The sequence below is a fragment of the Eublepharis macularius genome, chromosome 6 (assembly GCF_028583425.1).
Source record: "Eublepharis macularius isolate TG4126 chromosome 6, MPM_Emac_v1.0, whole genome shotgun sequence".
In the NCBI taxonomy this organism is placed as follows: Eukaryota; Metazoa; Chordata; class Lepidosauria; order Squamata; family Eublepharidae; genus Eublepharis; species Eublepharis macularius.
Genome location: NC_072795.1, coordinates 100,733,736 through 100,755,959, shown reverse-complemented (window position 1 = coordinate 100,755,959; position 22,224 = coordinate 100,733,736). Strand labels below are relative to the sequence as shown.

At 40.9% G+C, this 22,224-nt stretch overlaps 1 protein-coding gene across 6 annotated transcripts in view; it reads left to right on the top strand.

Annotated features, from left to right (window-relative positions):
- Positions 1–21,291, top strand: part of CPEB3 (cytoplasmic polyadenylation element binding protein 3) — a 100,012-nt gene extending 78,721 nt beyond the window's left edge. For all 6 annotated transcript variants that reach the window (XM_054983215.1, XM_054983219.1, XM_054983218.1 and 3 more), the window contains 3 exons: positions 1,263–1,377; positions 9,099–9,280; positions 15,543–21,291. In XM_054983215.1, coding sequence (XP_054839190.1) covers positions 1,263–1,377; positions 9,099–9,280; positions 15,543–15,770 — 525 coding nt within the window. In that variant the 3' untranslated portion in view covers positions 15,771–21,291. The remainder of the gene's footprint in view (positions 1–1,262; positions 1,378–9,098; positions 9,281–15,542) is intronic.
- Positions 21,292–22,224: the final 933 nt, after the last annotated feature.

Sequence of the window (22,224 nt, the reverse complement as noted above, 5' to 3'; positions counted from 1 at the left end):
AAATAAGACATAGGACCAAATTTTACGCAGGTAAACTGCAAGTGGTGATGAAAGAGTTGTTTTTTTTTAAAAGGCAAGAAGTCTACTGAAGAGTGGTGAATGGGGGAGAAATTTGCATTTCGTTTGCATGTGGTACATGTATTGGTTGAGGGGTAGGGTGGGAGAGAAGAGGAAGCAGAGCTCTCTCTGCATCAGGAAAACTATCACTTGCTGCTGTTTGTAGAGGATCTGTATGCAGCATTCTTGCGTTCTGCATAACTGATCGATCAGTTTCAGGTCACAGTAGGTGAATGCATCAGAGTGGTCTCACTGCTTAACTAACTTATGAACATCTGAAACTGCCTCATATTGAATCAGGCCAATAGTTTCTCTAACTTGTCATCTTGCCTGCTCTGACAATAGTTGGACAGAGCTGGATTTATTCACAAGCTAAATAAATTTATAAAGGCCTCAGATTATGAAGGGCTTGTAAATGCAAAACAGATTTAGTAAAATTACTCATATCATTTTTTCTGGTAATGCCATAGGGCATTGAACTTGATGTAGTTTATGACCTCAACATGTCTTAATCTGGCCCTGATCCTAAAGCAGAGAAATGTCTTCCAGACACATGCTGTCTGAGAGCCTTTAATTGGAGATGCCAGGGTTTGAACTTGGAATCTTCTGCTTGTGCTCTCCCGCTGAGAAAATTCCCTTAGTTCTACATCTGTTAACATTTGGACTGTAGGTAGATCATATAGACATGTAGTGTCAGCTAGATCTCATGACTGTAGAAACCTCCTGAAACTGTAGAAACCTGAGCATTTGGGGGCATCTAAAACAGATACTTACATCGCACTCCCCTGTTCAGTCATTCTTGTGATAGGTGAAAAATTACTTGCCCTCTACTCTTAGGCAAGTTTTTTGCTTGTTCATCAAGTTTAACTTGTTATGGCTGCTTGGGCACAAGAACTGAATAGATACCATATTGGCCCACAGAGGCATTTCACTAGTTGCCTCACTAGAGTACCCTCGTATAAAGCAACTTGGATGTGAAAGCAGCTAGCCTCATGTGAGAGACTGATAGGAGGGCTGATACATTCAATAATCTTGCTGTGGTGGTTCAAAACTTATCTTGTACCTGAAAAACTGGCAAGGGCAGCCTAACAGGAAATATCATTAGGTAACCAGTAGTATGAGGGTTTTTTTTAAAGATGTGAAAATTTCAAAATTTGCTATTATCAAAAGGCAGTTTAAAAGAAAGCTCTCTTCTCCTGCTTTAGGTACAAATTCGACCTTGGAACCTAAGTGACAGTGATTTTGTAATGGATGGTTCTCAGCCTTTAGATCCCAGAAAAACTATTTTTGTTGGAGGAGTTCCACGCCCCCTTCGAGCTGGTAGGTGAAGATTTTAAGATGGTTTTGTGAATCCTTTCTTGCATTTTTAATACTCCATCTACAGTAATTGTCTGTATTGATCTATAGATATATTTTTCCTTAAGCACTGTTCAAATTACATGTTGCATCAAGTTTCACCATTTGCTGCTTCCATTTTTTTTACCCCAAAAAGCAAGGGGCCTAACCAGATGTGCACATTTCCACAGGTCTAACATCTGGTGGGCAGGCTTCCTAGGGACAGTTTGGGGAAAATGGGGTGAAGAAACACTTAAACCAGCTCTACCCCTGTGCCATGGTCATGATCTAGATCGGACACATGCAGACTGACAATTTAATTTTAAAAATGGGAGGTGCAGGAGCTGCAGCTAGCAATCTATTGGGAGAAATTGGGGGATGGGGACAGGCTCACCAGCCTTGTGCTGATGCATGATGTAACTTCTGGCACAAAACTAGAAGTGACATTATTGCATTGAGGAGATGCTTTAGGATTTGCCCGGAACTCTGATTAAACCATAGGGCTTTGGAAAGAATCCTACAGCATTGCCCCAACATGATGACAACATTCCTGGTTTTGTTCTGTAAGTGATGTTATGTTGGTGTGGTGCCAGTGAGCACCCCCACCCCTGTTTTCCCCCACTGGCCTGTGAATAACAAGGGGCTATTGTGGGCCCCCCTCCAGGGCATGTGCCTATCTGGTTAGACCCAGAATGAAAGAAGGGAGGGTAGAAAGTCTGCTTAACTCTTTCTCATTGAATATTTTTAGTTCAAAATCCTACTTTCCAAATTTTTATGAGAAAAGATATGGGAAACTATGAGAACCTTACATTTTTTTCTGTGTATATGGGGAAAAGAAGCAGCAGGGAGAAGATTATTTTGAGCTGAAAAAAAAATTAAAAAACAGGAAAGAGCTAAGCAGTCTTTATTTGCTCACCCTTTTCTTACACATATGAAACCTGCCCAGGTTGGATTAGGGTTTTTATTTTTTTAAACAAGGCGTAAGCATAGAATCGCATGCAGTGTCTTAATTGAGTCACTGACTTAGGATAATGGGTTTCCTTTAATAATTTCTTAGGACAAATCAAAGTAGTTTTAATGATCACATTACGTATTCAAACAGAAAATCTAAACTTTTTTGAATTTTTACTTGAGGAGTGCTGTGTCTTCAGAAACTTGAAGGAACCTCTGTGGTGTTCATGATTTGTATTCCTCTGAGAATGTCAGATGATTCAAGTTAGGATTCTCGCTTCAGTTATATATGCTACTTTTTAAAGAAACTGATATTTAAACAGTAATACTAGAACCTACTGCATAATTAGTTTACATTTCAAGTACTGAATTCAGACTAGAGAAGTAAAATTTCTAGTTTTTCTGCAGATGGTGGGGAATGTTTGTTTTTAGGAAAAAAACTCAAATGTGGATTAAAATTTAAATATGTGCAATGTTTTCTTATCAAACAAATTTATTTTACTGCTTTAAGTGTTGGTGCCTTTGTTTTCCACAAGCTAAACTGTGAATACTCGGGTGGGGGTTGCAAACTGCAGGGCCTTTGCTACCTTAGTAGAGGTATCTTAGTTTTTTGTCACCTGAAAAGGAGAAAAAGGAATAGAACTTGAAAATAGAAACCAGCTTTTTAGTAAACAAAAGAAACTATTACTAGAGGTGTGCAACAAAAAAATCATTTCAATCCAGATCTGGGTTTCAGGGATACAATAAAAATTCAGTATCTCGGAAATCCAGGTCAGATTCTGTAATCTGGTTTGGTAGGTTTAGAGAATGCTGAATTCATCCAGCCATTATTCCGTATAGAGAAAACTATCTAGGGGCTGAAATGGGGCATTTTTCAAGCAAACTCCACCCAATTTGCAGAGAATCTACTCCTTCCTGTCCATGAAAGACTCTCCACGTTTCAGGAAGACTGAATCCCTGTATCCAGGACTGTGGGCCCCTGAACAAGGTGCCCCCAGCCACTCTCCGTTGTCTCCTGACAGGGAAACGTTCCGAGGCTTTCCAGGCAAAGAGAAACTTTAAGACAAGGCAACACCAAGCCAAAAGCCAGTCCCAGTGGAAGTCCCACTCCCAATACAAGCTGAACCAACAGAGTCAAACTACTGTAAAGTAACCAGTGTCAATCCCAAGAATCCCAAACTGAAGCAAGGGGTGGGGGTGAGTCTTGCCAGAGCCATGGAGTTTAAAAGGCAGCTGGCAGTGGCTTGAAGGGGTCCTTTGGAGCTTAGGCGGGGGTGGAGGGGGGATGAGAATCCAGTCTGCCTGCTCTCTCCTGTCCCTCGCCAGCCTTGTGCTGCTCTCTGTTGTAGCTGCCTCACAAGGAAAAACAGGCAGCAGAGCCAGAGCAGCAGCAAGTGAGAGGGCAGTGGCAGAAGTGGAGGCAAGCTCAGCGCCGCAGCAAGAGAGAGGCCGGCGGGATATAGGAAGCAGCAAGCAGAGGAGCCATCTAGGAACATGGTGAGCCATGAGGGCACAGGCCATCGTAGATGGTTTTGTCTTCCTTCACCACAACTGGAGAAAGAAAAGCTTGGAGAAGCTGGATTAAACAAAATAATTTGGCCCATCAGTGTCCGGTTTCCCAGATCCAGGATTCTCCAGTGTGATCTGGTATAGTTGGATTATGCCAGATTGACATAAATCTGGCTATTTAGCCAGTTCACTACTTCCAGATCACACACCCCTAACTATTTCATGTACAGAAACTTCTCATACAGTTGCAATAGGATTAACAGTGTATTTTAATATTGTTAAACTGTAACACTGAAAACTTTGAAATTTTCTGCAATATATAATTATAGCATGTTACTGAACAAAATTAGTCTGATTTAAACAATGAACATAATGTTAAATATGTCTATAGTAAACAAAGGAACAATGATCATCTAGTGCTGTAGATTCTTATATGAATCTTCATACTAAACATTCTGAGATGTTTTCCAAATGGTGACTGGTTTGGATGGTGTAATGGTTTGCTGTTTATTTGTTTGCCTTTGCCTTTGGACCTTCAATTCAGCTCCTTTTTACATTATCTTAAACTTACACCTCAGGAGGGCTCTCTGGTCACAACCAGCAAGCTTTTTATTTCCACTCACAGAGAACTTCAGGTGTTCTCTACATTATCCATCTTCCCTTTTTTGTTTGTATGATGTAGGTATTGCTAACTCCCTCAAAAGGTTTTGCTGCCACCAAAGGATTTTGCCTTAGACCTCGGTTTAACTGGTAATATAGGAAGGCTCGCTATAGATGTTAGTTTGACAGAATGGTCAGTGTGTGAGGGTATTTATGAGAGAAGAAAAGGAATCTTTCTTATTTAAACAAAAGTAGAATTTATTTATAAGAACACAGGCATGATAGTTGCAGAGCAAGCGTATTGATTCCAGAGTAGGTCTTAAGTTTGGTGGTTTCAAAAATAATGTTATCTTCTTAAAGATACATTCACAGACTCAGCCACACAGACTTAATTTTCCACACAGGTCTTCACTAACAGAATACATTCTTTTCTCATCCATACAGACATAGATTTATACAGGCCTTTCCACACAGCCTGCCTGACCTAGATAGATGAATCTCTCTCTAATATACACAAACTAACCCAGGAGCATGCAGAGTTTTCCTGACTTAGACAGAATTAGGTTCACAGACTTCCACACAGTTTGCCTGATTTAGCCAGAATCCTCTCTCTGAGATATACAAAGGCTAACAACCAGAATCTCCTGGCTGGTTAACTTTCTTTCAAAATGCACAGACTGTATTTGAAACTTCACACAGTTTGCCTTAGGAGTGTGTGATTCAGGTTTCCAATTCGGGAAAAATACCTGAATCGGACCCGATTCACAAAGATTCAGGATTTCTGAAACGGCCCCAGCATATCAGGGCCATTTTGGAAACTCCAAATAAAAGATTCCTGAAGCGATTTGTATACCTTCGGGAAGCTTTGAGTCAAGGGGGTTAAATGCCTCTTTCTGTACTACTGTGCAGCGGCATGGAAAGCGGCATTTTTTTTTCAAAACAAAGAGGGGTACAAAAAAAAGAGGGGGGGGATAACAGGGTCCAGGGAACGGTAGAATTTTGCACTACAAGGGTTGTTAAAATACAGCGTACACACAACATACCTTCATCAGAGTTCATCGATGTTAAAATGAAGATTGCATCTACTATTCCAGCTTCTGTGTACCTTACTGACTAAATACATTCTTTTTCTACAGAGTGTTCACTTTTAGATCAACTAAAGATCAAAATGAATGGACTCCATGCACATTCTTACTGCTATATCTTAATATGGTCTAATGCTTCTGTACAGATCATTTCTGTTTCTTTTAACTATTATGCCAAAGTTTCCATATCTTGTATTCTACCTCATCAATGATATTTAAGCTTTATCCATCTTATCAGATCCTAACCTTATATTTAGTCTAGAACAACATATCAGTATACTATCTTATTCAGATTTCTAAAACTAAAACATTTTATGCATTTTCTCCTTTGTGAGTAAAATAATTCCCCCATTTCTCTTCAAATTCTCTCATTGGTCTTCTGTTTAAATAGCTTGTCAGTTTTGCCATCACTGCGTATTCTGCCATCTTGTCTTTCCAGATTTCCCTAGTTGGGCATTCTTTTTCCTTCCATCTGGTTGCAAATACCACCTTTGCTGCCGTCAATAAATATCTAAATAGTTGGTGTAATTTTCTATCTACATTTTCTGGTAGTATTCCCAACAGCATAGTTTGTGGATTCATGGCGATTGGTGAACTCAGATTTTAACTTTTTGCATCTCAGTATGTATTTCTTTCCAGAAGTTTTTGCATTTGTGGCAAGTCCACCACATATGATAAAAAGAACCACCAACTTCTTTACATTTCCAGCATGACCCCACATATTTCTTGTCCATTTTCTCAATGTCTTTTGGTGTAATGTACCATCTGAAGAACATCTTGTACCAGTTCTCCCTTAATGTTTGACTTGCCGTAAATTTTATGGCCTTTGTCCAAAGATTCTCCCACTGTTGAAATGTTATTTCTTCTCCAAAATTTTGCATCCACTTTATCATGCACACTTTAACTTGTTCTGTTTCAGTATCTTATTGGAGTAAAAGTTTATATATTAGATCCAAGATGTGTTCTTTTTTCTGCATGATTATTTTCACAAAATCAGTAAGATTCCTTAACTGTCCTCTGAGTTCCTTCAGGGCTCCTTGCATTCTGGAAACTGCCTGAAAATATATCAGCCATTTAATATATCAGGCATTTAAACCCCCAAATCAGCTGCTTGTCGGGGGTTTCCACACTGTGGGGGAGGGGGGTAAAGCCGATACAGAAGAAAAGAGGGAATTCCCTCACCCCTCTCACACCAGGCAAAGCAGGCGCACTGGAGAAGCAGGTAAAACTACCTCACCACTGTGGGCACTCACTCGCAAGATGTGAGAAGGACAAGGGAATTCCTTCACCTCTCTTGCACTGGGCGAGTGGGCGCTGCTGCGCTTGCTGCACCTGGTGCGAGAGGAGCGGGGAGATTCTCTCATCCCTCTTTCATCAGGCAAGTGGGTGCTGCTGGGCTGCTGTACCTGATGCGAGAGGGGCAGGGGGATTCCCTCATCCCTCTTGCATCGAGTGAAGGGAATGGTGGGGCAGTAGGCTTAAGCCTTCACTCTGCCACTGAGCACTCCTTTCGCCTGCTGCAGAAGGGTCTGTAGAATGCCCGCTCTGCAGCATGGCTGCAGGCTTAAGCCTGCAGCCCCGTTGCTTCCTTCACCAGCTGCAGAAGGGGTCGGGGGATTCTCTGGCTTCTGTGCAGCGGGCAAAGGGAGCATTCTGCAGCCCCATCACTTCCTTCACTGGCTACAGAAGGGCTTGGGGGATTCCCTGGCCCCTTGTGCAACGGGTAAAGGGTGCGTGCCTCGGTGCAGCTGCAGGATTAAGCCTGCAGCCCCGCCGCTTCCTTCGCGGGCTGCAGAAAGGATTGGGGGATTCCCTGGCCCCTTGTGCAGAGGGCAAAGGGAGCGCTCTGTGTTGCGGCTGCAGGCTTAAGCCTGCAGCTCCATTGCTTCCTTCGCTGGCTGTGGAAGGGGCTGGGAGTTTCCCTGGCCGTTCCAGCAGCAGGCCAAGTGAGCAGGGGTAGGATTGTAAACCTATACTTTTCTAGCTGCTTTCAAGTGGCTAGAAAAGTGTAGGTTTAAACTTCCTGCCCCGTTGCTTATTTCCCCCGATGGGGTGGGGGAAGGAACCCCCTCCTCCCCCCCATCGGGTGAAGTAAGTGGCTTATTTCTGACTTTCCCCCTGCTTCGGAATATCCGATTTTTTCCCCTTGCACACCCCTAGTTTGCCTGACTTAGCTAGAATGAACACTTTCTTTCAAATTGCTAACTGAAAAATGCAGTTCACTCTGCCCCCTAGGGTACAGCTACCATCTATTTACCCATCCAGCTCCCCCTTCTTTCCTCAGAGGCCTGTATTTAAACCCATAGTAACAAATATTTTAAAAACCTACATCAACAGGAAGAAATAAAATCTATGAACTATTAAAATGCAAAACATTACAGGTAGTTTTCCTATTGCTGCTGCAGCTATCAAGACAGTGCAGTGACATTCAGGATTCCACATGACAGTTGCCATTTTCTCCTCATGCTACTTGGAGGCTCTTTTCCTTTTTCTTTCTAATCAGCAACTGTGACCCCAACCTTGCTGGAAAAGACCACAGGAAAGAGGGGAGAACCTGGCAAGTGCAGGCCCTAATGCTTTTGGAGGAGAGGACCTACTTCCCAGTAACACGCAGTAACAAACAACCTGTGTGAAAGTGACCTGAGGAAGTAACACATTGGCATGACTCCTATGACATTATTAACTTCCTTCTTTATCCAGCTGCTGCTGAGGCTTTCCTCTACTGCGGGACTCCCTTCTTCTGCAACTACCATTTCTGTTTGCCCAATATTAGTGTTTTTCAAAGAGCCCTTACACATGAGGAAATGCTAGTGGTAGAGGAAGCAAGCTCTGCAGCAGAGGAAAGTCAGCACAGTGGTCAGAGTGAAGTGCAAGGGGAACAATGTCATAGGACCCAAGCCAACATCTTTAAAAACATATCAGTCTCTCCAATTTCCATTTTTTAAATTGCATACCACCTGTGCTTGTAAATTCATTATTAGACAATGAATTGTAGAAGTTTTAATTAGATTAATTCATTAGATTAATTAATTAGATAACAAATCGCAGAATTGATTACAGAACTTTTAGCAAAAGAAGGAGATGTACTACCTGACTACTGCACTTCTTTTGATTTTTAATCTGATCAACTGTCAGTATTCAGTAGTATCTAGGTTCATCATTCAACTCAAATTATTTAAGATACTGAATAATTTCAATCAACTTCAAGAATTACCGTCATTGAATAATCTTTAATGTGCCACCTGTGTTTAAATACTGTAAATGCTTTTTAATTAATTGGTGGAAGTCTGCTGAACAGTAGATTTGGATATGTAAAATTTATCAGTTAACAGTCTTAGAAATATAGTTGGTAAGCACTTTTTCCATTGTTTATGTGTTCTCCTTACCTTGGTGAATAGTTTTTGTTTCTAATATTTCCTTAGCATATAATCTATTATTTTAAGATCCTATTCTAAGTTTTTTGGAGTGCTATAACTTTTATCCTTTTTATATTTGCAAATACTATAAAAGAGCTTCTGTAATGATTAAACAAACATACAATTTTATAATGTTATCTTACAGTTGAACTAGCCATGATTATGGATCGTTTGTATGGAGGAGTCTGCTATGCTGGCATTGATACAGATCCTGAGCTGAAGTACCCGAAAGGTGCTGGTAGAGTGGCTTTTTCCAATCAGCAAAGCTATATTGCTGCTATTAGTGCACGCTTTGTTCAGCTCCAACACAATGACATTGATAAACGGGTAAGTATAACATCACACAATGGATGAGTCTCTGCTGACATAAGAGTGATGGTATTTGATCATATGGAGATGCTTTATACCAAGTCAAATTACTTGTTCATGTAGCTCAGCATCAGATGTGGGAAAATTTGTTTCCGAAGCATTTCCCCGCATTTGGATTGGGACAATGGCAAGGGGTGAGAAGCGGCTTCAACTCTTCTCCATGTTGTTTTCCCAACCTGAAATGGCACCAGGGCATTATTTGCCCCCTTGGGTTACTTCATGAGTAGTCCATTAGTACACATTCAAATCCACCCACCCCAGGTGTATTTGCTTAAAAATAATGTTTTTATTTATGGAATTGATTTGCTTAATGGCCAAAATACAGTGAAAATTAGATTTTGAAGTTAAGGAAGTTTTTAAAAATAATCTCAAATGTGGGAAATGGTTTTCTGTAAAAATGCTAAAATAAACATGTTTGAAGGTGCAGATCTAGTAGAATTTCCTTGGCAATATTCACTGGGGAACTTCTCTCTTACTGATGGGAGGGAGGAAACCCAGCACTTACCTTTGTTTGTGCATGCTCCTGGTACGGTGCGATGATGTCCCTTCTAGGAGTGATGTCATCGCATAGGCCCTGGAAGTGCTCCTGGGCTTCTCATTGGGCCGATTTTAAGGTGCAGATCTAGTAGAATTTCCTTGGCAATATTCACTGGGAAATTTCTCTATTATTGAATATATTTTGAATAGAACTAATTAGACAATAATGAGGAGATCAACTAGACGGGTAGTTTAGTTAAGGTTTTCTGTGCTGAGGTTAAACGGAGGGGATAGGAAAGATTCAAAGTCAAAAGTGATTCCTTTTTCTTTCACAGCTTTAATTCACCCCACATCAAAACATTTATTTAGAGTGATTTGAATGGGAATTGCAGTTATTTTTTTGTGTACTCACCCTTATTGTCATACAAAGCAAATTGAGAATGTAGAACTTTGAACAAGCAAAAACAGTAGATGTATTTGTTCCATTTGTTCTAATTGAATATCCCTCTTGCACTGTTTTTCCCCTGGGAGTGAACTAGGATTGCCAGGTCCCCTTACCCTCCTGTTGAGAGGGGAGAAACCCAACACTTTTGTTCGTGTGCTTTCCTGGTGCGGTGTGATGATGTCACTTCTGGGAGTGATGTCATCGCACAGGACCTGGAAATGCTCTCAGGCTTCTCACTGGGCCGATTTGGGCCTCTAAATGGGCCAAATCAGCTGGCATAAAGTCCAGGAGCCCTCCTGGGGTCTGTGCAATGATGTCACTGCTGGGAGTGACATTACCAGGTCATGCCAGGAGCACATCCTGGGAGGCCCATTCCCGCACCTTTTCCTTTCTGCTTATCAGATAGGTTGGGGAATGGCTACCCTAGAGTGAACAGATCTCCAGGCTTTATTTACTCCCCAAACACCCCAAAAAGCCTGTTGTTAAATAATATAAATAGAAAGAATACTTGTTTAGTAGAAGCAGCATGTCAAAATACTTAGAACCTTATATTTATACTTGCTACTTAGACCAAAAAGCTTGCCTTTAATGTGAAGGAGGAAAGAGTCTGTGTTCCTGACCTAGATAAAATAGTCTATTCCTAGTCACTGTTTTAGTATCAATGAGAGTTCAGAGCTTCCTGTGCAAATTTCACATTCAATCTCTGAAAAGAACAGGGATTTAAAATCAGGTAACCATGGAGATATCATATTAAATAAATGTAATATATTCCGATTCATTTGTTTATCTTTGGAGGTACATGTTAAAGCCAAAAATAGTTCAATGTTTCTCATCATAATGTAGGCTCTGAATAGGCCTGGCAGGTAAAAAGTACATGTGTAAGTTGCATAAATTGGAATGTCTAAGCTATGATCCAGAGTTCTGTAATGTTTTCATTTATATAGAATTCTTTATACATAATTTTTAAAAAGCATTTTTCTCTATTAAGGAAAATACTGTACCTAGGCTGTGCTCATAGAACTTCCCCCAAAATTCTAGAGAATGTGTGCAATAGATTCTTCATGTGATGCCACCACAGCTAAAACTCACAATAGTGATTTTAACATTGCACTTTTATGTCACATTGATTTCAGTGGATGATACATAAATAGGTCTTAACTTTCCCATTGAAACATTAACATTCTTAACTATGGCTGGGATCATGTTCTTATGATTTTGTCAGCTTTATAAGTAAGTTGGGCAAATGTTGTCCCCATCTTCAAGAAGGGAAAAAAGGAGGATCCAGATAACTACCAACCTGTCAGCTTGACATCTATACATGGAAAAGTTTTAGAACAAATTGTCAGTCAGTCCTTCAGCATTTAGAAAGGATGGCTGTGATTAGTAAGAGCCAGCATGGGCTTCTCAAGAGTAAATCATGTCAGACTAATCTTCTCTCTCTTTTTTTTTTTGAGACAGTTACTACTAGAGATGGGCATGATCCGCATTACAAACGTAAAAAACCCACAAAAATGGCGATCGCATGATCGTGACTCGGTGGATCGTGATCGTCCACGGCCCACGATCCAGCGGTCGGGAGAGGCCTGGATCGTGGCGTTCGGGCTTGGTTCGGGGATCCAGACACTCAGGCGCCAGCAATCTATTCCCCTGGCAATGGAGCCAGGGGAATACCTGAGCTCTGTTTGCCCTCCTTCTGTCGCCCTGGAAACCCAAATGGAAGCCCAGCTTTCCTTGATCAGCAGGGCTTCCTTCCAACCACGGAGCAGCAAAGCAGTCACAAGTTGGGAGAAGACACCCAGGGGAGGGAGGGGGAAGGGGATGTTCTGTAGCCACGGGCACTCCAATCTCATCCCTGCAAACCCTGATAGGCAGCTCTGATGGCCAAACACAGACCTCCTGTGTTGCTGAATGGGACCCCTGCTTATAAATAGCCGTGGTCTCCCTGGCTGGGTTTCACTTTCTGCTAGCAGTGGAGTGGGACAGAGCTCTTGCTTGCTACTTGCTAGCCTTTGGAGAGAGAGAGAGACTGAGAGAGTACAATTGTGTTTGGCTTTCGTGGATAGGGATCTATCTCCTCTGGTTCCAGGGCTGCTGCCTGGCTCTGGGGCCAAGCTCAGTGGGCACCTTGGCTGAGGGCTCACATTAGTGCTTGATCGGGTCAGGTCTGTGGGAGTGGTGGGATAGGGCTCGAGTCCCTCCCTCCCTCTGGTTCCAGGGATGCTGCCTGGCTCTGGGGCCAAGCTCAGTGGGCACCTCGGCTGAGGCCTCACATTAGTGCCTGATCGGGTCAGGTCTTTGGGAGTGGTGGGCTAGGGCTCTAGTCCCTCCCTCCCTCTGGTTCCCCACATGACAGGTCCTCTCCTTCCCATCCTTTCCAGCAAGGCAGGAAGGTGGGTGATGCTGCTGATGGAAGCCTCCTTTGGGCACTTGCGCAGCAGCGCAGGAACTGTTGCACATATAGTTCTGCCGCGCAGTGCCCCCATCCATCGCAAATGCCGAGCCCTCTGAGCAGGGGGGAATGGGTCGCTCGACTGATGTCCTTCCCACAAAGGCAGGAAGGTGGCCGATGTCAGCTGCTGCTGCTGCTGCTGTCCCGTTTCTGTCTCCCCCTCTCAGCACCCACTCTGACCTGTCCAAACAATGCCTCCTGTCCTGCCCATCCTCTGCTTTCCTCAAAGGCAGGACTGCGGATCAGGTCAGGCCCTGCTTCACGAGGGACTATCCTGTTACTGCTCCCTCCTTGGTTACACAGCTCGGTTGTGCTTGCACAGCCAATTGTATTGTGTATGGATACAGTCGGTTGACAATGTGGCAGCACCCCTGTCAACGGGACTGACGGGAACTCTTTCAGCTGGGTGGGAATGTCTCCCGCAACTCCCATCCTTTCCGTCAAGGCAGGAAGGTGGGTACTGTCGGCTGCCACCGTATTATTCCTCAGTGGGACCCTCAGGTGAGGACCCGCGGATGCTGGGGGATATTCCCCCTCCCCCTCCTCATGATGACCGGTCCTCTCCCACCCACTCCGGGAATACCAGCACGCTCTCTGCCGCCTTCCCGTGCCCGCCAGGTCCGGCGGCTGCCGCCAACACCCACCGTTCATGTTTCACTGGGAATACCAGCGCGCTCCAGTTTGGCCTGGTGGGCGGGCACATGCGTGGTGCTGCCGGCGAGCCGCCAGACCCCCTCCGCCCCCTGAGGGGAGGTGGCTCTCCGCCGCCTCCCCGTGCCCGCCAGGCCCAGCGGCGGCCGCCAGCACCCACCTTCCAGCCTGCGCCTGGAATACCAGTGCACTCCAGTTCTGCCTGGCGGGCGGGCACATGAAGGGTGCCACCAGCGAGCGGCCAGACCCCCTGCCCCCTGAGGGGAGGTGGCTCGTCGCCACCTCCCCGTGCCCGCCAGGCCCAGCAGCCGCCACCAGCACCCACCTTCCCACATAGCTGGGAATAGCAGCGCGCCCCGCTTTGGCCTCCATGATCCATGATCCGGCTCAGTTCGGGAACGGGAGATGTTCATTATGGGTTGTTAATTCGGGATTGTCGCTGGCTGGTTCGTTAATTTTTTTTGGCTCGTGCCCATGTCTAGTTACTACCTTGCTGGATCAGGGGAATGCTGTAGACATAGTTTATCTCGATTTCAGTAACGCTTTTGATAAGGTTCCACATAATATCCTTGCTGAAAAGTTGGTAAAATGTGATTTGGATCCTATTACTGAGGATCTATAATTGGTTGACAGATCACACCCAAAGAATGCTTGTTAATGGTTCCTTGTCCTCTTGGAGAAGAGTGACAAGAGGAGTGACCCAGGAATAGGTCCTGGGACCTGTTCTGTTCAATATTTTTATAAATTATTTGGATGAAGGAATAGAAGGAATGCTTATTAAATTTGCAGATGATACTAAATTGGTGTGGGGGGTAGCAAATATGGTTGAAGATAAAGTGAGGATACAGGATGATCTTGACAGGCTGGAAAACTGGGCTAAAACAAATCAAATGTATTTCAACATGGATAAATGTAAAGTTCTGTATTTAGGTAGGAAAATCAAATACATGATTATAGGATGGGGGAGACTTGTCGTTGCAGTAGTATGTGTGAAAAGGATCTAGGGGTCTTAGTAGACCATACACTGAGCATGAGTCAGCATGATATCCTTTTTATTTTTGTTTTTTAACAGTGTGTTAGAGTGGTGCCAGATTTACTCAACATTAAAATATTCTTTTAAGTTGTTGAGTTTAGTAAACTTGTAACTCCACATTTAGCTCACTGATATTATCTAGTTAATTTGATATTTATATAAAAGGAGATCCTAAATATGAAATGTTGTAATAGTTGTGATTGTAAAATGTAGCCATATTTTTTTCAAAAATAAAATTAAAAAATCAGATCTTAAAATTGCCTGAATAATATCTGGCTTCATGTAAAAAAGATTCATTGTAACTCTCATGACAGAAACCGGACATTGTGGGAATATTGCAAGAAAAATGATGAATGTTTCTTGCAATTCCTGTGACTGTGTGCTGATTCACATTTCGACTGTTTCCAATACTCCATCCCTCCATTTTGGATGTAATTCTCCTCAAACTCTGGTTTCTCTTCAGATCACAAATGTCCCTCTCTCCAACACAGGAAATGTATCTATTTATAATTTTTTAATGAAAATTTGCAGCCAAAATTAAATTCCAAAGTAGCTCCCAGGCATTAAAAAATTAGAATTAAAATGTAATGCAAGTGTTCCTTGGGGAAGCTGGTGCTCATCTGAGCTGGCTACTGACACAATGGAGTGATGCCTGGCTGCTTCCTGTCCTCCCTCTGATGGTCTCATTATTGGCATCTGGAAGCTGGAGGGGAAGGATCATTCATCTAAAGTTCATCAGCTATGGCTTATTTAATAAACCCAGAATACATATTCATGCTGCTGCTCTCTAATTTGCCTGGCAACAATTGCATATTAATGTTTACATTACAATAATTGTAATTCTTCTTCACCACTTCCATTTGCCTACTTACACCTCTAAAGCAGAGCTGGCCAACTCTGCTCAGCATAATGACTCCATAACACTTTTTGATAGATATTGTTTTCTGGACATCTGCAGAACTGTAACGTGACAGGCTGTATGAGCCAAAACTGCCATTTCTATACAACAAAGTGGTGCTAATGCTGAGAGGTTGTACATCTGTGCCTTAAAGCTTCTGGCGTGCTTACACAATAGATGGGTCTCTCCAGATGTAGAAACTCTTAAGACAATTCACACAATTTTCTGTCAATTCCTGTGTTAATTTTGTACCTTTTTCTTTTATAGGTGGAAGTGAAGCCATATGTGCTTGATGATCAGATGTGTGATGAATGCCAGGGCACTCGCTGTGGTGGAAAATTTGCTCCGTTCTTCTGTGCCAATGTTACCTGCTTGCAGTATTACTGTGAATACTGCTGGGCAAGCATTCACTCTCGTGCTGGACGAGAGTTCCACAAACCACTTGTGAAGGAAGGAGGAGATCGGCCACGCCACGTCCCATTCCGTTGGAGCTGAAGCCCAGGCCTAAATCTAGCAGCAAGTACTGGAGACCATGAAACTGAAGGAAGATAAGAGTGCTGCCTCAGGGCTTTGGTGTTCTGGAAATCTGTGCATTCATCCTTGACTATAATGAAGAGATGGGTCTTTTATTATGATTATGATTATTATTATTTACAGTCACATTACTGAACTCCGTGTCCAGTATAATACAAGCCTAGCAGAGTATAACTGTACTGATTTTGCACTTTGATTCACACAAACATCTGCTTGGTACCTTAATTTCTTACTCAAGACTTGTCACGTGTGACAATAAGTAGACTGCCATTCTCATCGGCCTCCATTGGGTTGATGTGTATGCGATGAAGATTTTTTAAAATTATAATTAATTTTATTTTTAAACTGGAGCATGCACTTATTTTCAGTAACTTAGACTTGCCCCTAGCAGATGATTTACCAAAGGTAACACTCACAAGTAGGTGGCAGATGTAGCAAAAACTTCAAATGGATATTCAGCAATCATTAGTTTGGGTTACTTAGAGTAGGAAGAACCCTAAAAAAATCTTTTGTTGCTCTCCATTTTGACTGGTAAGGATGATACCTCATAAGCTGGATCACGTTTTCCCCATTCCCACCCCCTTTTTTTTGTTTTTGCTGAGGGTTTCCTATTTGGTTAGGTCTTTTAGTGTTATGTAAATGTATGCTGCAATAGCTTTTGCTGCTATTAAGATGGTATTACTAATACCACAATACTCTATTCAAGCTAGGGTATCGATTTGAAAAGATGATTATGTGATTTAATATAGTGATGACTGCTGAAAGGAGATCAGTACAGCATTCAGAAAGCTTCCAAGGAAGGTCAATAGTTTTGACTGCATGTTTACTTAATCAGGTTGCTGCATGCAATAAAATTTTTTATATATGTCTAGTATAAAAATCTGCCCACAATGCACCAATTAAGAATCTATGTAGGCAAAAAAATACTTGGCAAAAGAAATTAAGAAAAAGAAAATACACACACACACATGCTCACATATACAGCCCACTCAGATTACTGATTGGAGGAAGGCATGCCTCAGTAAATGTAAATGCTTCTTAAATTAGGATCAGCCCATTGCAGTACAACCTATATTACAACAAATATTTTTAAAAACTAGATGTAAAATATCCTTACAACAAATTTGTGAATGATAGACGAAGTACTTTGCGGTGCTCTGTTATATATTGTGCAATTTATTTTGTATAGTGAAGTGATTATGTCTAGTACTGTGATCAGACTTTAACTGTTTAAGCCTCTATGTCTAACATTCGCACACTTCTGACGGTTCACCAAAAGATAACCATGCATATACAAATAAAGGAAAAGCTGAGCTCTTCATTCCGATCTCTCACGTAAACGCTTGCACCATATATGTAGTTGCAGCCCTTCTCCAGAAAACCAAAGAGCTCATAACAGCATATGTACACTACCAACTTAGATAGTAGTAGGCTGATAAACTAGGCACATCATATGAAAGGTGACGGGGGGGGGGGGAAGTGGTGCTAAAGAAATGTCTGCCTACAAAAGTTAACTTATAAGATATCTCCTCTTGGGAGCGACGTTAATTTCTTGAACCCTGGATGTATCCTGTGAAGCTTGAATACAATTGAGATCTACTATGTAATGGTGGACATTTTTTTAGCATATACTCTGGGGCTGCAAGACTAATACATAAACACGTTAGTGTGCTATGAGAATGTGAGAATGTGTACACTATTTTTCTGGGTTTTCTCTTTTGTTTCCCCCTGTTTTTGCAGTTCTGGGGACTGGATATTGACACCGCATAGTAGATTTAAATGTTCGGGGTTTTGTGTGTTGTGATGGCCTTGTTAATGTCTAATTCTGTAAGTTTCCCTTTAATGTTTAGTTGCAGTTATTGGCTCTGAAAGGAACTTTCTGTGTTTAAAAAAATAGTTTTTTACTTGTTTAAAAAATTCATTCTTATCCCTTTCATGGTTTCTTCTGGGCACTTTTGTGATATTGCTTTTTCCAGCCCAAGGTATCTTTCTTCTGTTTGGGTTTATTTTGTTCATCTATACAAGATTTGTTATGCACTACTTTTTGTATCTAAACAGTTTTCAATAGTTGGCAGATTATTCTTTTTTAAAAGAAAAAGGCATGCTTTCTGACTGACATGATCTTTTGCAATACCTCAATTTTGAAATATAGGAAAGAAAATATTTTCTAAGTAAGTTTATTCAGAAAAATATATATTAATTTAATTCTTCGAGAAAATGATTTAACAGATGGGTAACTTTATTTTTTTCATGCTTATTTGCGTTTTTGAAAATGAAGAAGTTAGAGCTTTATAATTGTAATATTGAAGATCATAGCTAACCTACAGAAGTCTACCTAATTATGTGAAACAAGTATACATTTTTGAAGAAATTTCCCTCTTTCATGTACAAACATACCCCAGAAAAGAACGGAGGGGAAAAGAGAGAGAGATGCTGAAAGTTATATATATAATAAGATTAAAATGAGTACAGCCAGGTTGTCATAAAGGAAAGGTGTAAAAAAAAAAATCTCCATTTGGTGCTGGAAGTTGTGAATAGAAAGGTGAAAAAATATTTTCCCTTAATTTGTATATTTATAATCAAGCAATTATGCACGACTGACCAGAATTGTGAGAGTTCTTCTGTTTGTATTTTTTTAAAGATAATTTTTTAGTTTATTAAATTATAACATGATCCCTTTTTGTTTTGTAAATGAATGTGCCCCCTAAGTTGTTAATATGTTATATTATTATAAGAGGGTCCTTCAAGAAAAGAAGTTATTTTTTAAAATAAGGTGTTCTGAACTGCAACTTGACTACGAAGCCCCTGGGTACAACAGGTCCTCTTGTGGCCTTCTCTTGATGCGAGACTTGAACTAGTCGATTTTTTTTGAAGGCAACTTAACCTCGACTATTTGTTGTTATGTGCAATACTGTTTGTACTGTTTGTATAAAAAAAGAAAAAAGAAAAGAAAAAAGGCATAAATCTTTATTGCAGATTTATTTTCATTGCAAACTTTAGACATTGTGATTCACTAAGATCATTTTTCTACTGTCAAATATGTACCTTTTCTTCATGCTGGTATTTTTTCAATAGTAATGTAGCCTTTGTACTGAAACAAATTTTCATTGTTATTTTTAGAAAGATTTTTTGCTAAGAGAAATTTAAACATTGACATATTTTTCATTTTTATTTCAGATTTTCTTTAAGGAGTGCTTTCTCAACCATTAATATAGTTGTTTCTGGGAGAGACTTTCATATCTGGTCAATGTCATTAATATTATTTTGTATTTTTACTTGGAATAAATTAATTTTATGATGCTAATCCTTTAAAAGTTTATTTTTTTCATTTTCAGTTATTTTTGAAGCTAAAACAAACCTTTGTAATATTGTTACTAAAGTGTCTAGTTTTTTGAAATGCAAAGCTTTATGTATTAACTCGCTGATGTGGTTTACAATGGTGTGAAAATGGTTGGATATGTAAAAAGATTGGAACAACTGTAATGAATAACTGGGCAATAAAATTACAGAATGAAGCAGGAAAACGATGTGATATTTTTGAAAAGCCTTTTTCCTTTATCAAAATGATTTAGGAAGATAATAGGGATGTCACAGTACCGGTTCTGTCTAGATTTATACAACACCAGTGCTGATAAACACTATTGCTGTTGTAATGAACTCCAATCTATAGAAAGAACAGGTTTATGACCCTGCCTGTTCAGCATTATACTCGCTGCTCCCTCCGCTCATTAGGCACACTCAGCACTACTGCTGGATAGTGGGGTGCAATTGCCAAAAGAATAGAGGGAGAATACACAGTATTAATGCTCGGTCAATTCTCTCCCCGCTTAACTGCCCTTTACAAGTCTCTCTTGTACTGATATCTTAAAATCTCTCCCAAGTTGCATCAGTGTGATCTCTCATGAGTCATGATACAATTTATTTAATGCATCCCTTCATGCTGCATTTCCGTGCACTTCTTTAAGTGGTAACCCAGAACAAATGGAGGAAGTTGTATAGTATCTGCATAATATTACAGTGCAATTACCATACAGTGTAATTTACTACATACTTAGTGCTAAATAATGCATGCGTAGCAACTCTTATTACTGTATCAGAGCACTTTTTTGCAAGCTTCTTGTATATTTCTCCCTCTCTTTGTGTTAGTGTTTTTCATTGCAAGTGCACCATCCCTTGCTGCTGTTAAAACACTGCTTCACTTTATGTGGTTCATCACCTTAGTCTATCTAACTTCCCCCACCCTTACCTTTTGCTGTTTCCCGACAGAACTCGTGCCGAATCTATAGATACTATCTATCCCTTAAGATCCTACCAACCAAACTGGTGTTACATAAACAGACATACAATGGCCTTCTCTAGATGCATCCATTAACAGTTTCGATCTAGTCTTAAACTGATGTCAAGGAGGCAATTTTTGAACCTCTTTTGGAAATGTCTAGGGTTGGCCCATTGTATCCCCTTTGTAAGTAATGTATAGGCAAAACCAAACAGTAAAATTTAGGCTCCAGTTAGATACAACTGGTTGGGATGTATACATATTGTAAACATTTAATAGAAGAGAAGAAGAAACTTCTGGATTTCCTGCAAAGTGGTACAAAGTGTGTGCTTAGATTTCTGCCTACACACTTGCCTTTTAGGGATGGCAGTTGCTAAAAGAAAAATGTAATACAAATATGCAGTTAGTGAACTTTGCTGATTTTGTTAGGATAGTACAAAATAGTGCTTTATTGGGGGAAATAACCCATTTTAATATTTCAGTATTGTGACATCTCTACTTGCAAGGTATGAGTGAAAGATTAGTCACAGATTTGTAAAAAATAAAAATAAAAACGTCTTTTTGTTAAACCTGGCTTGTACGTAGTTGCTTTTTACACCAGTTTGTATGATGTAGGCTTAACCTTTTTTTTTAAACCAGAAAACTTTTCTTCTGAATCTCTGCTGTTGTAGTGTTTCAGTCTTACCACAGAGTATTTTATATTCATGCTGGTGATTTGCTCTATACCCCAAAATGGGTAACAGATCAGGAGCTATGTTATGTCATTCTGCACATTTTAAACTTACCTAATGATAACATTTAGCAACAAATAGATATCCAGGGTGCTAATACGGGATAATCATTTCTGCTATTTTTTCTGGATGTAGTTCTGTTGGGGTATAAAGTATTAGGTATTTGTAATTTTGCTGTCAAAATAATGGACATAACTTTTAGAGTGTTCACAGCTAAGATCTCTGTACTTGTTTTTTCAACTAACTAATTTTAAATGTTCCATATCTTTTACTACATGTTCTCTTAGACTGGTTTTGCTAGTAACCCTAAAAGGCTTTTACCTTTTTTTGGCTTGAACTAATGCTTTGTATGGAACTACAGTACTGTGACTAAACATGGAGCTCAATGCTGCTATTGCTTACAACTGCTTCAACTTTGTAGTTTGAACTTAATTTTTTTTCTGTAATAACTTATTAAATCTAGTTGTATGAAGTACTGATACTTGTCATCATTTGCATATTTTTTTAAAAATGGGAGGAACACTATCTGGCATTCAGGCTTGAGACTGAAAGAAATTCCCTCCACATAATACTTTTGAACAACTTGCATGTTCACACTATTGTCGCCTTCCATTTTACTCTGGTATGGAGCTGTTCTGTCAGTTGTCTTCAAATGCAATGCTCTCTCTCATATCAGAACTAGTTACGTGTACATGAAAGTGAGCTTGCACCTAGATTGGAGACCAACCAGGAAGGGAAGCTCAACACAGACACACCAGAGTGAGGGAATATCAGACCACAATTTTATTGCTTACGTTTTCCTCAGGTCTTGGTGCAACATGGGTGGGAAACAGGTGATACTGGAAGTGAAGCCTCCCAGCCTGCCTGTTGGGGATAACCATGGAAAGAAAAAGTTATATGGTAAGCAGCAGTGGTAACTGGTTTCATGCCCATCACTAGCCTCTTGGGTGGTCTGCTGGCCCTGTAATTGGCCACCTTGCCCCTTAGGGGATCCCCCCTTAGGATTATGCAGAGAGCCACCGCTCCATAATGTTGTACTATGTTTCCAAACCCGATGTGTTAATGCCAGCCAGCAAACTGCTGATTTAACAATACAGTTCATAAAGTAAGTAGGGTATTGCTATGAGGGAGGCAGAAACCCCGGAGTCCTTGGCCAATTGCAGCCCTAGATAAAATTCCTGCCCAATCTTGTCAGTCTTGTCAACCAGCAGCTGCTCTGATGCCATAGTAAAAACCGTTAGAAATACCAGCATCAGAATATTAAATCCAAGGGAGGGAGGATGGGATTGCTGTTCAAGATGACTCTGAGCATCTCTCTTTAAACATCTAGCATGGACCAAAAATAAGAAACCTGGCCCCAGCACCCCAAGGTGCCACAGCCAGCCAGCAAAAGGGGGTGGAGCCATGG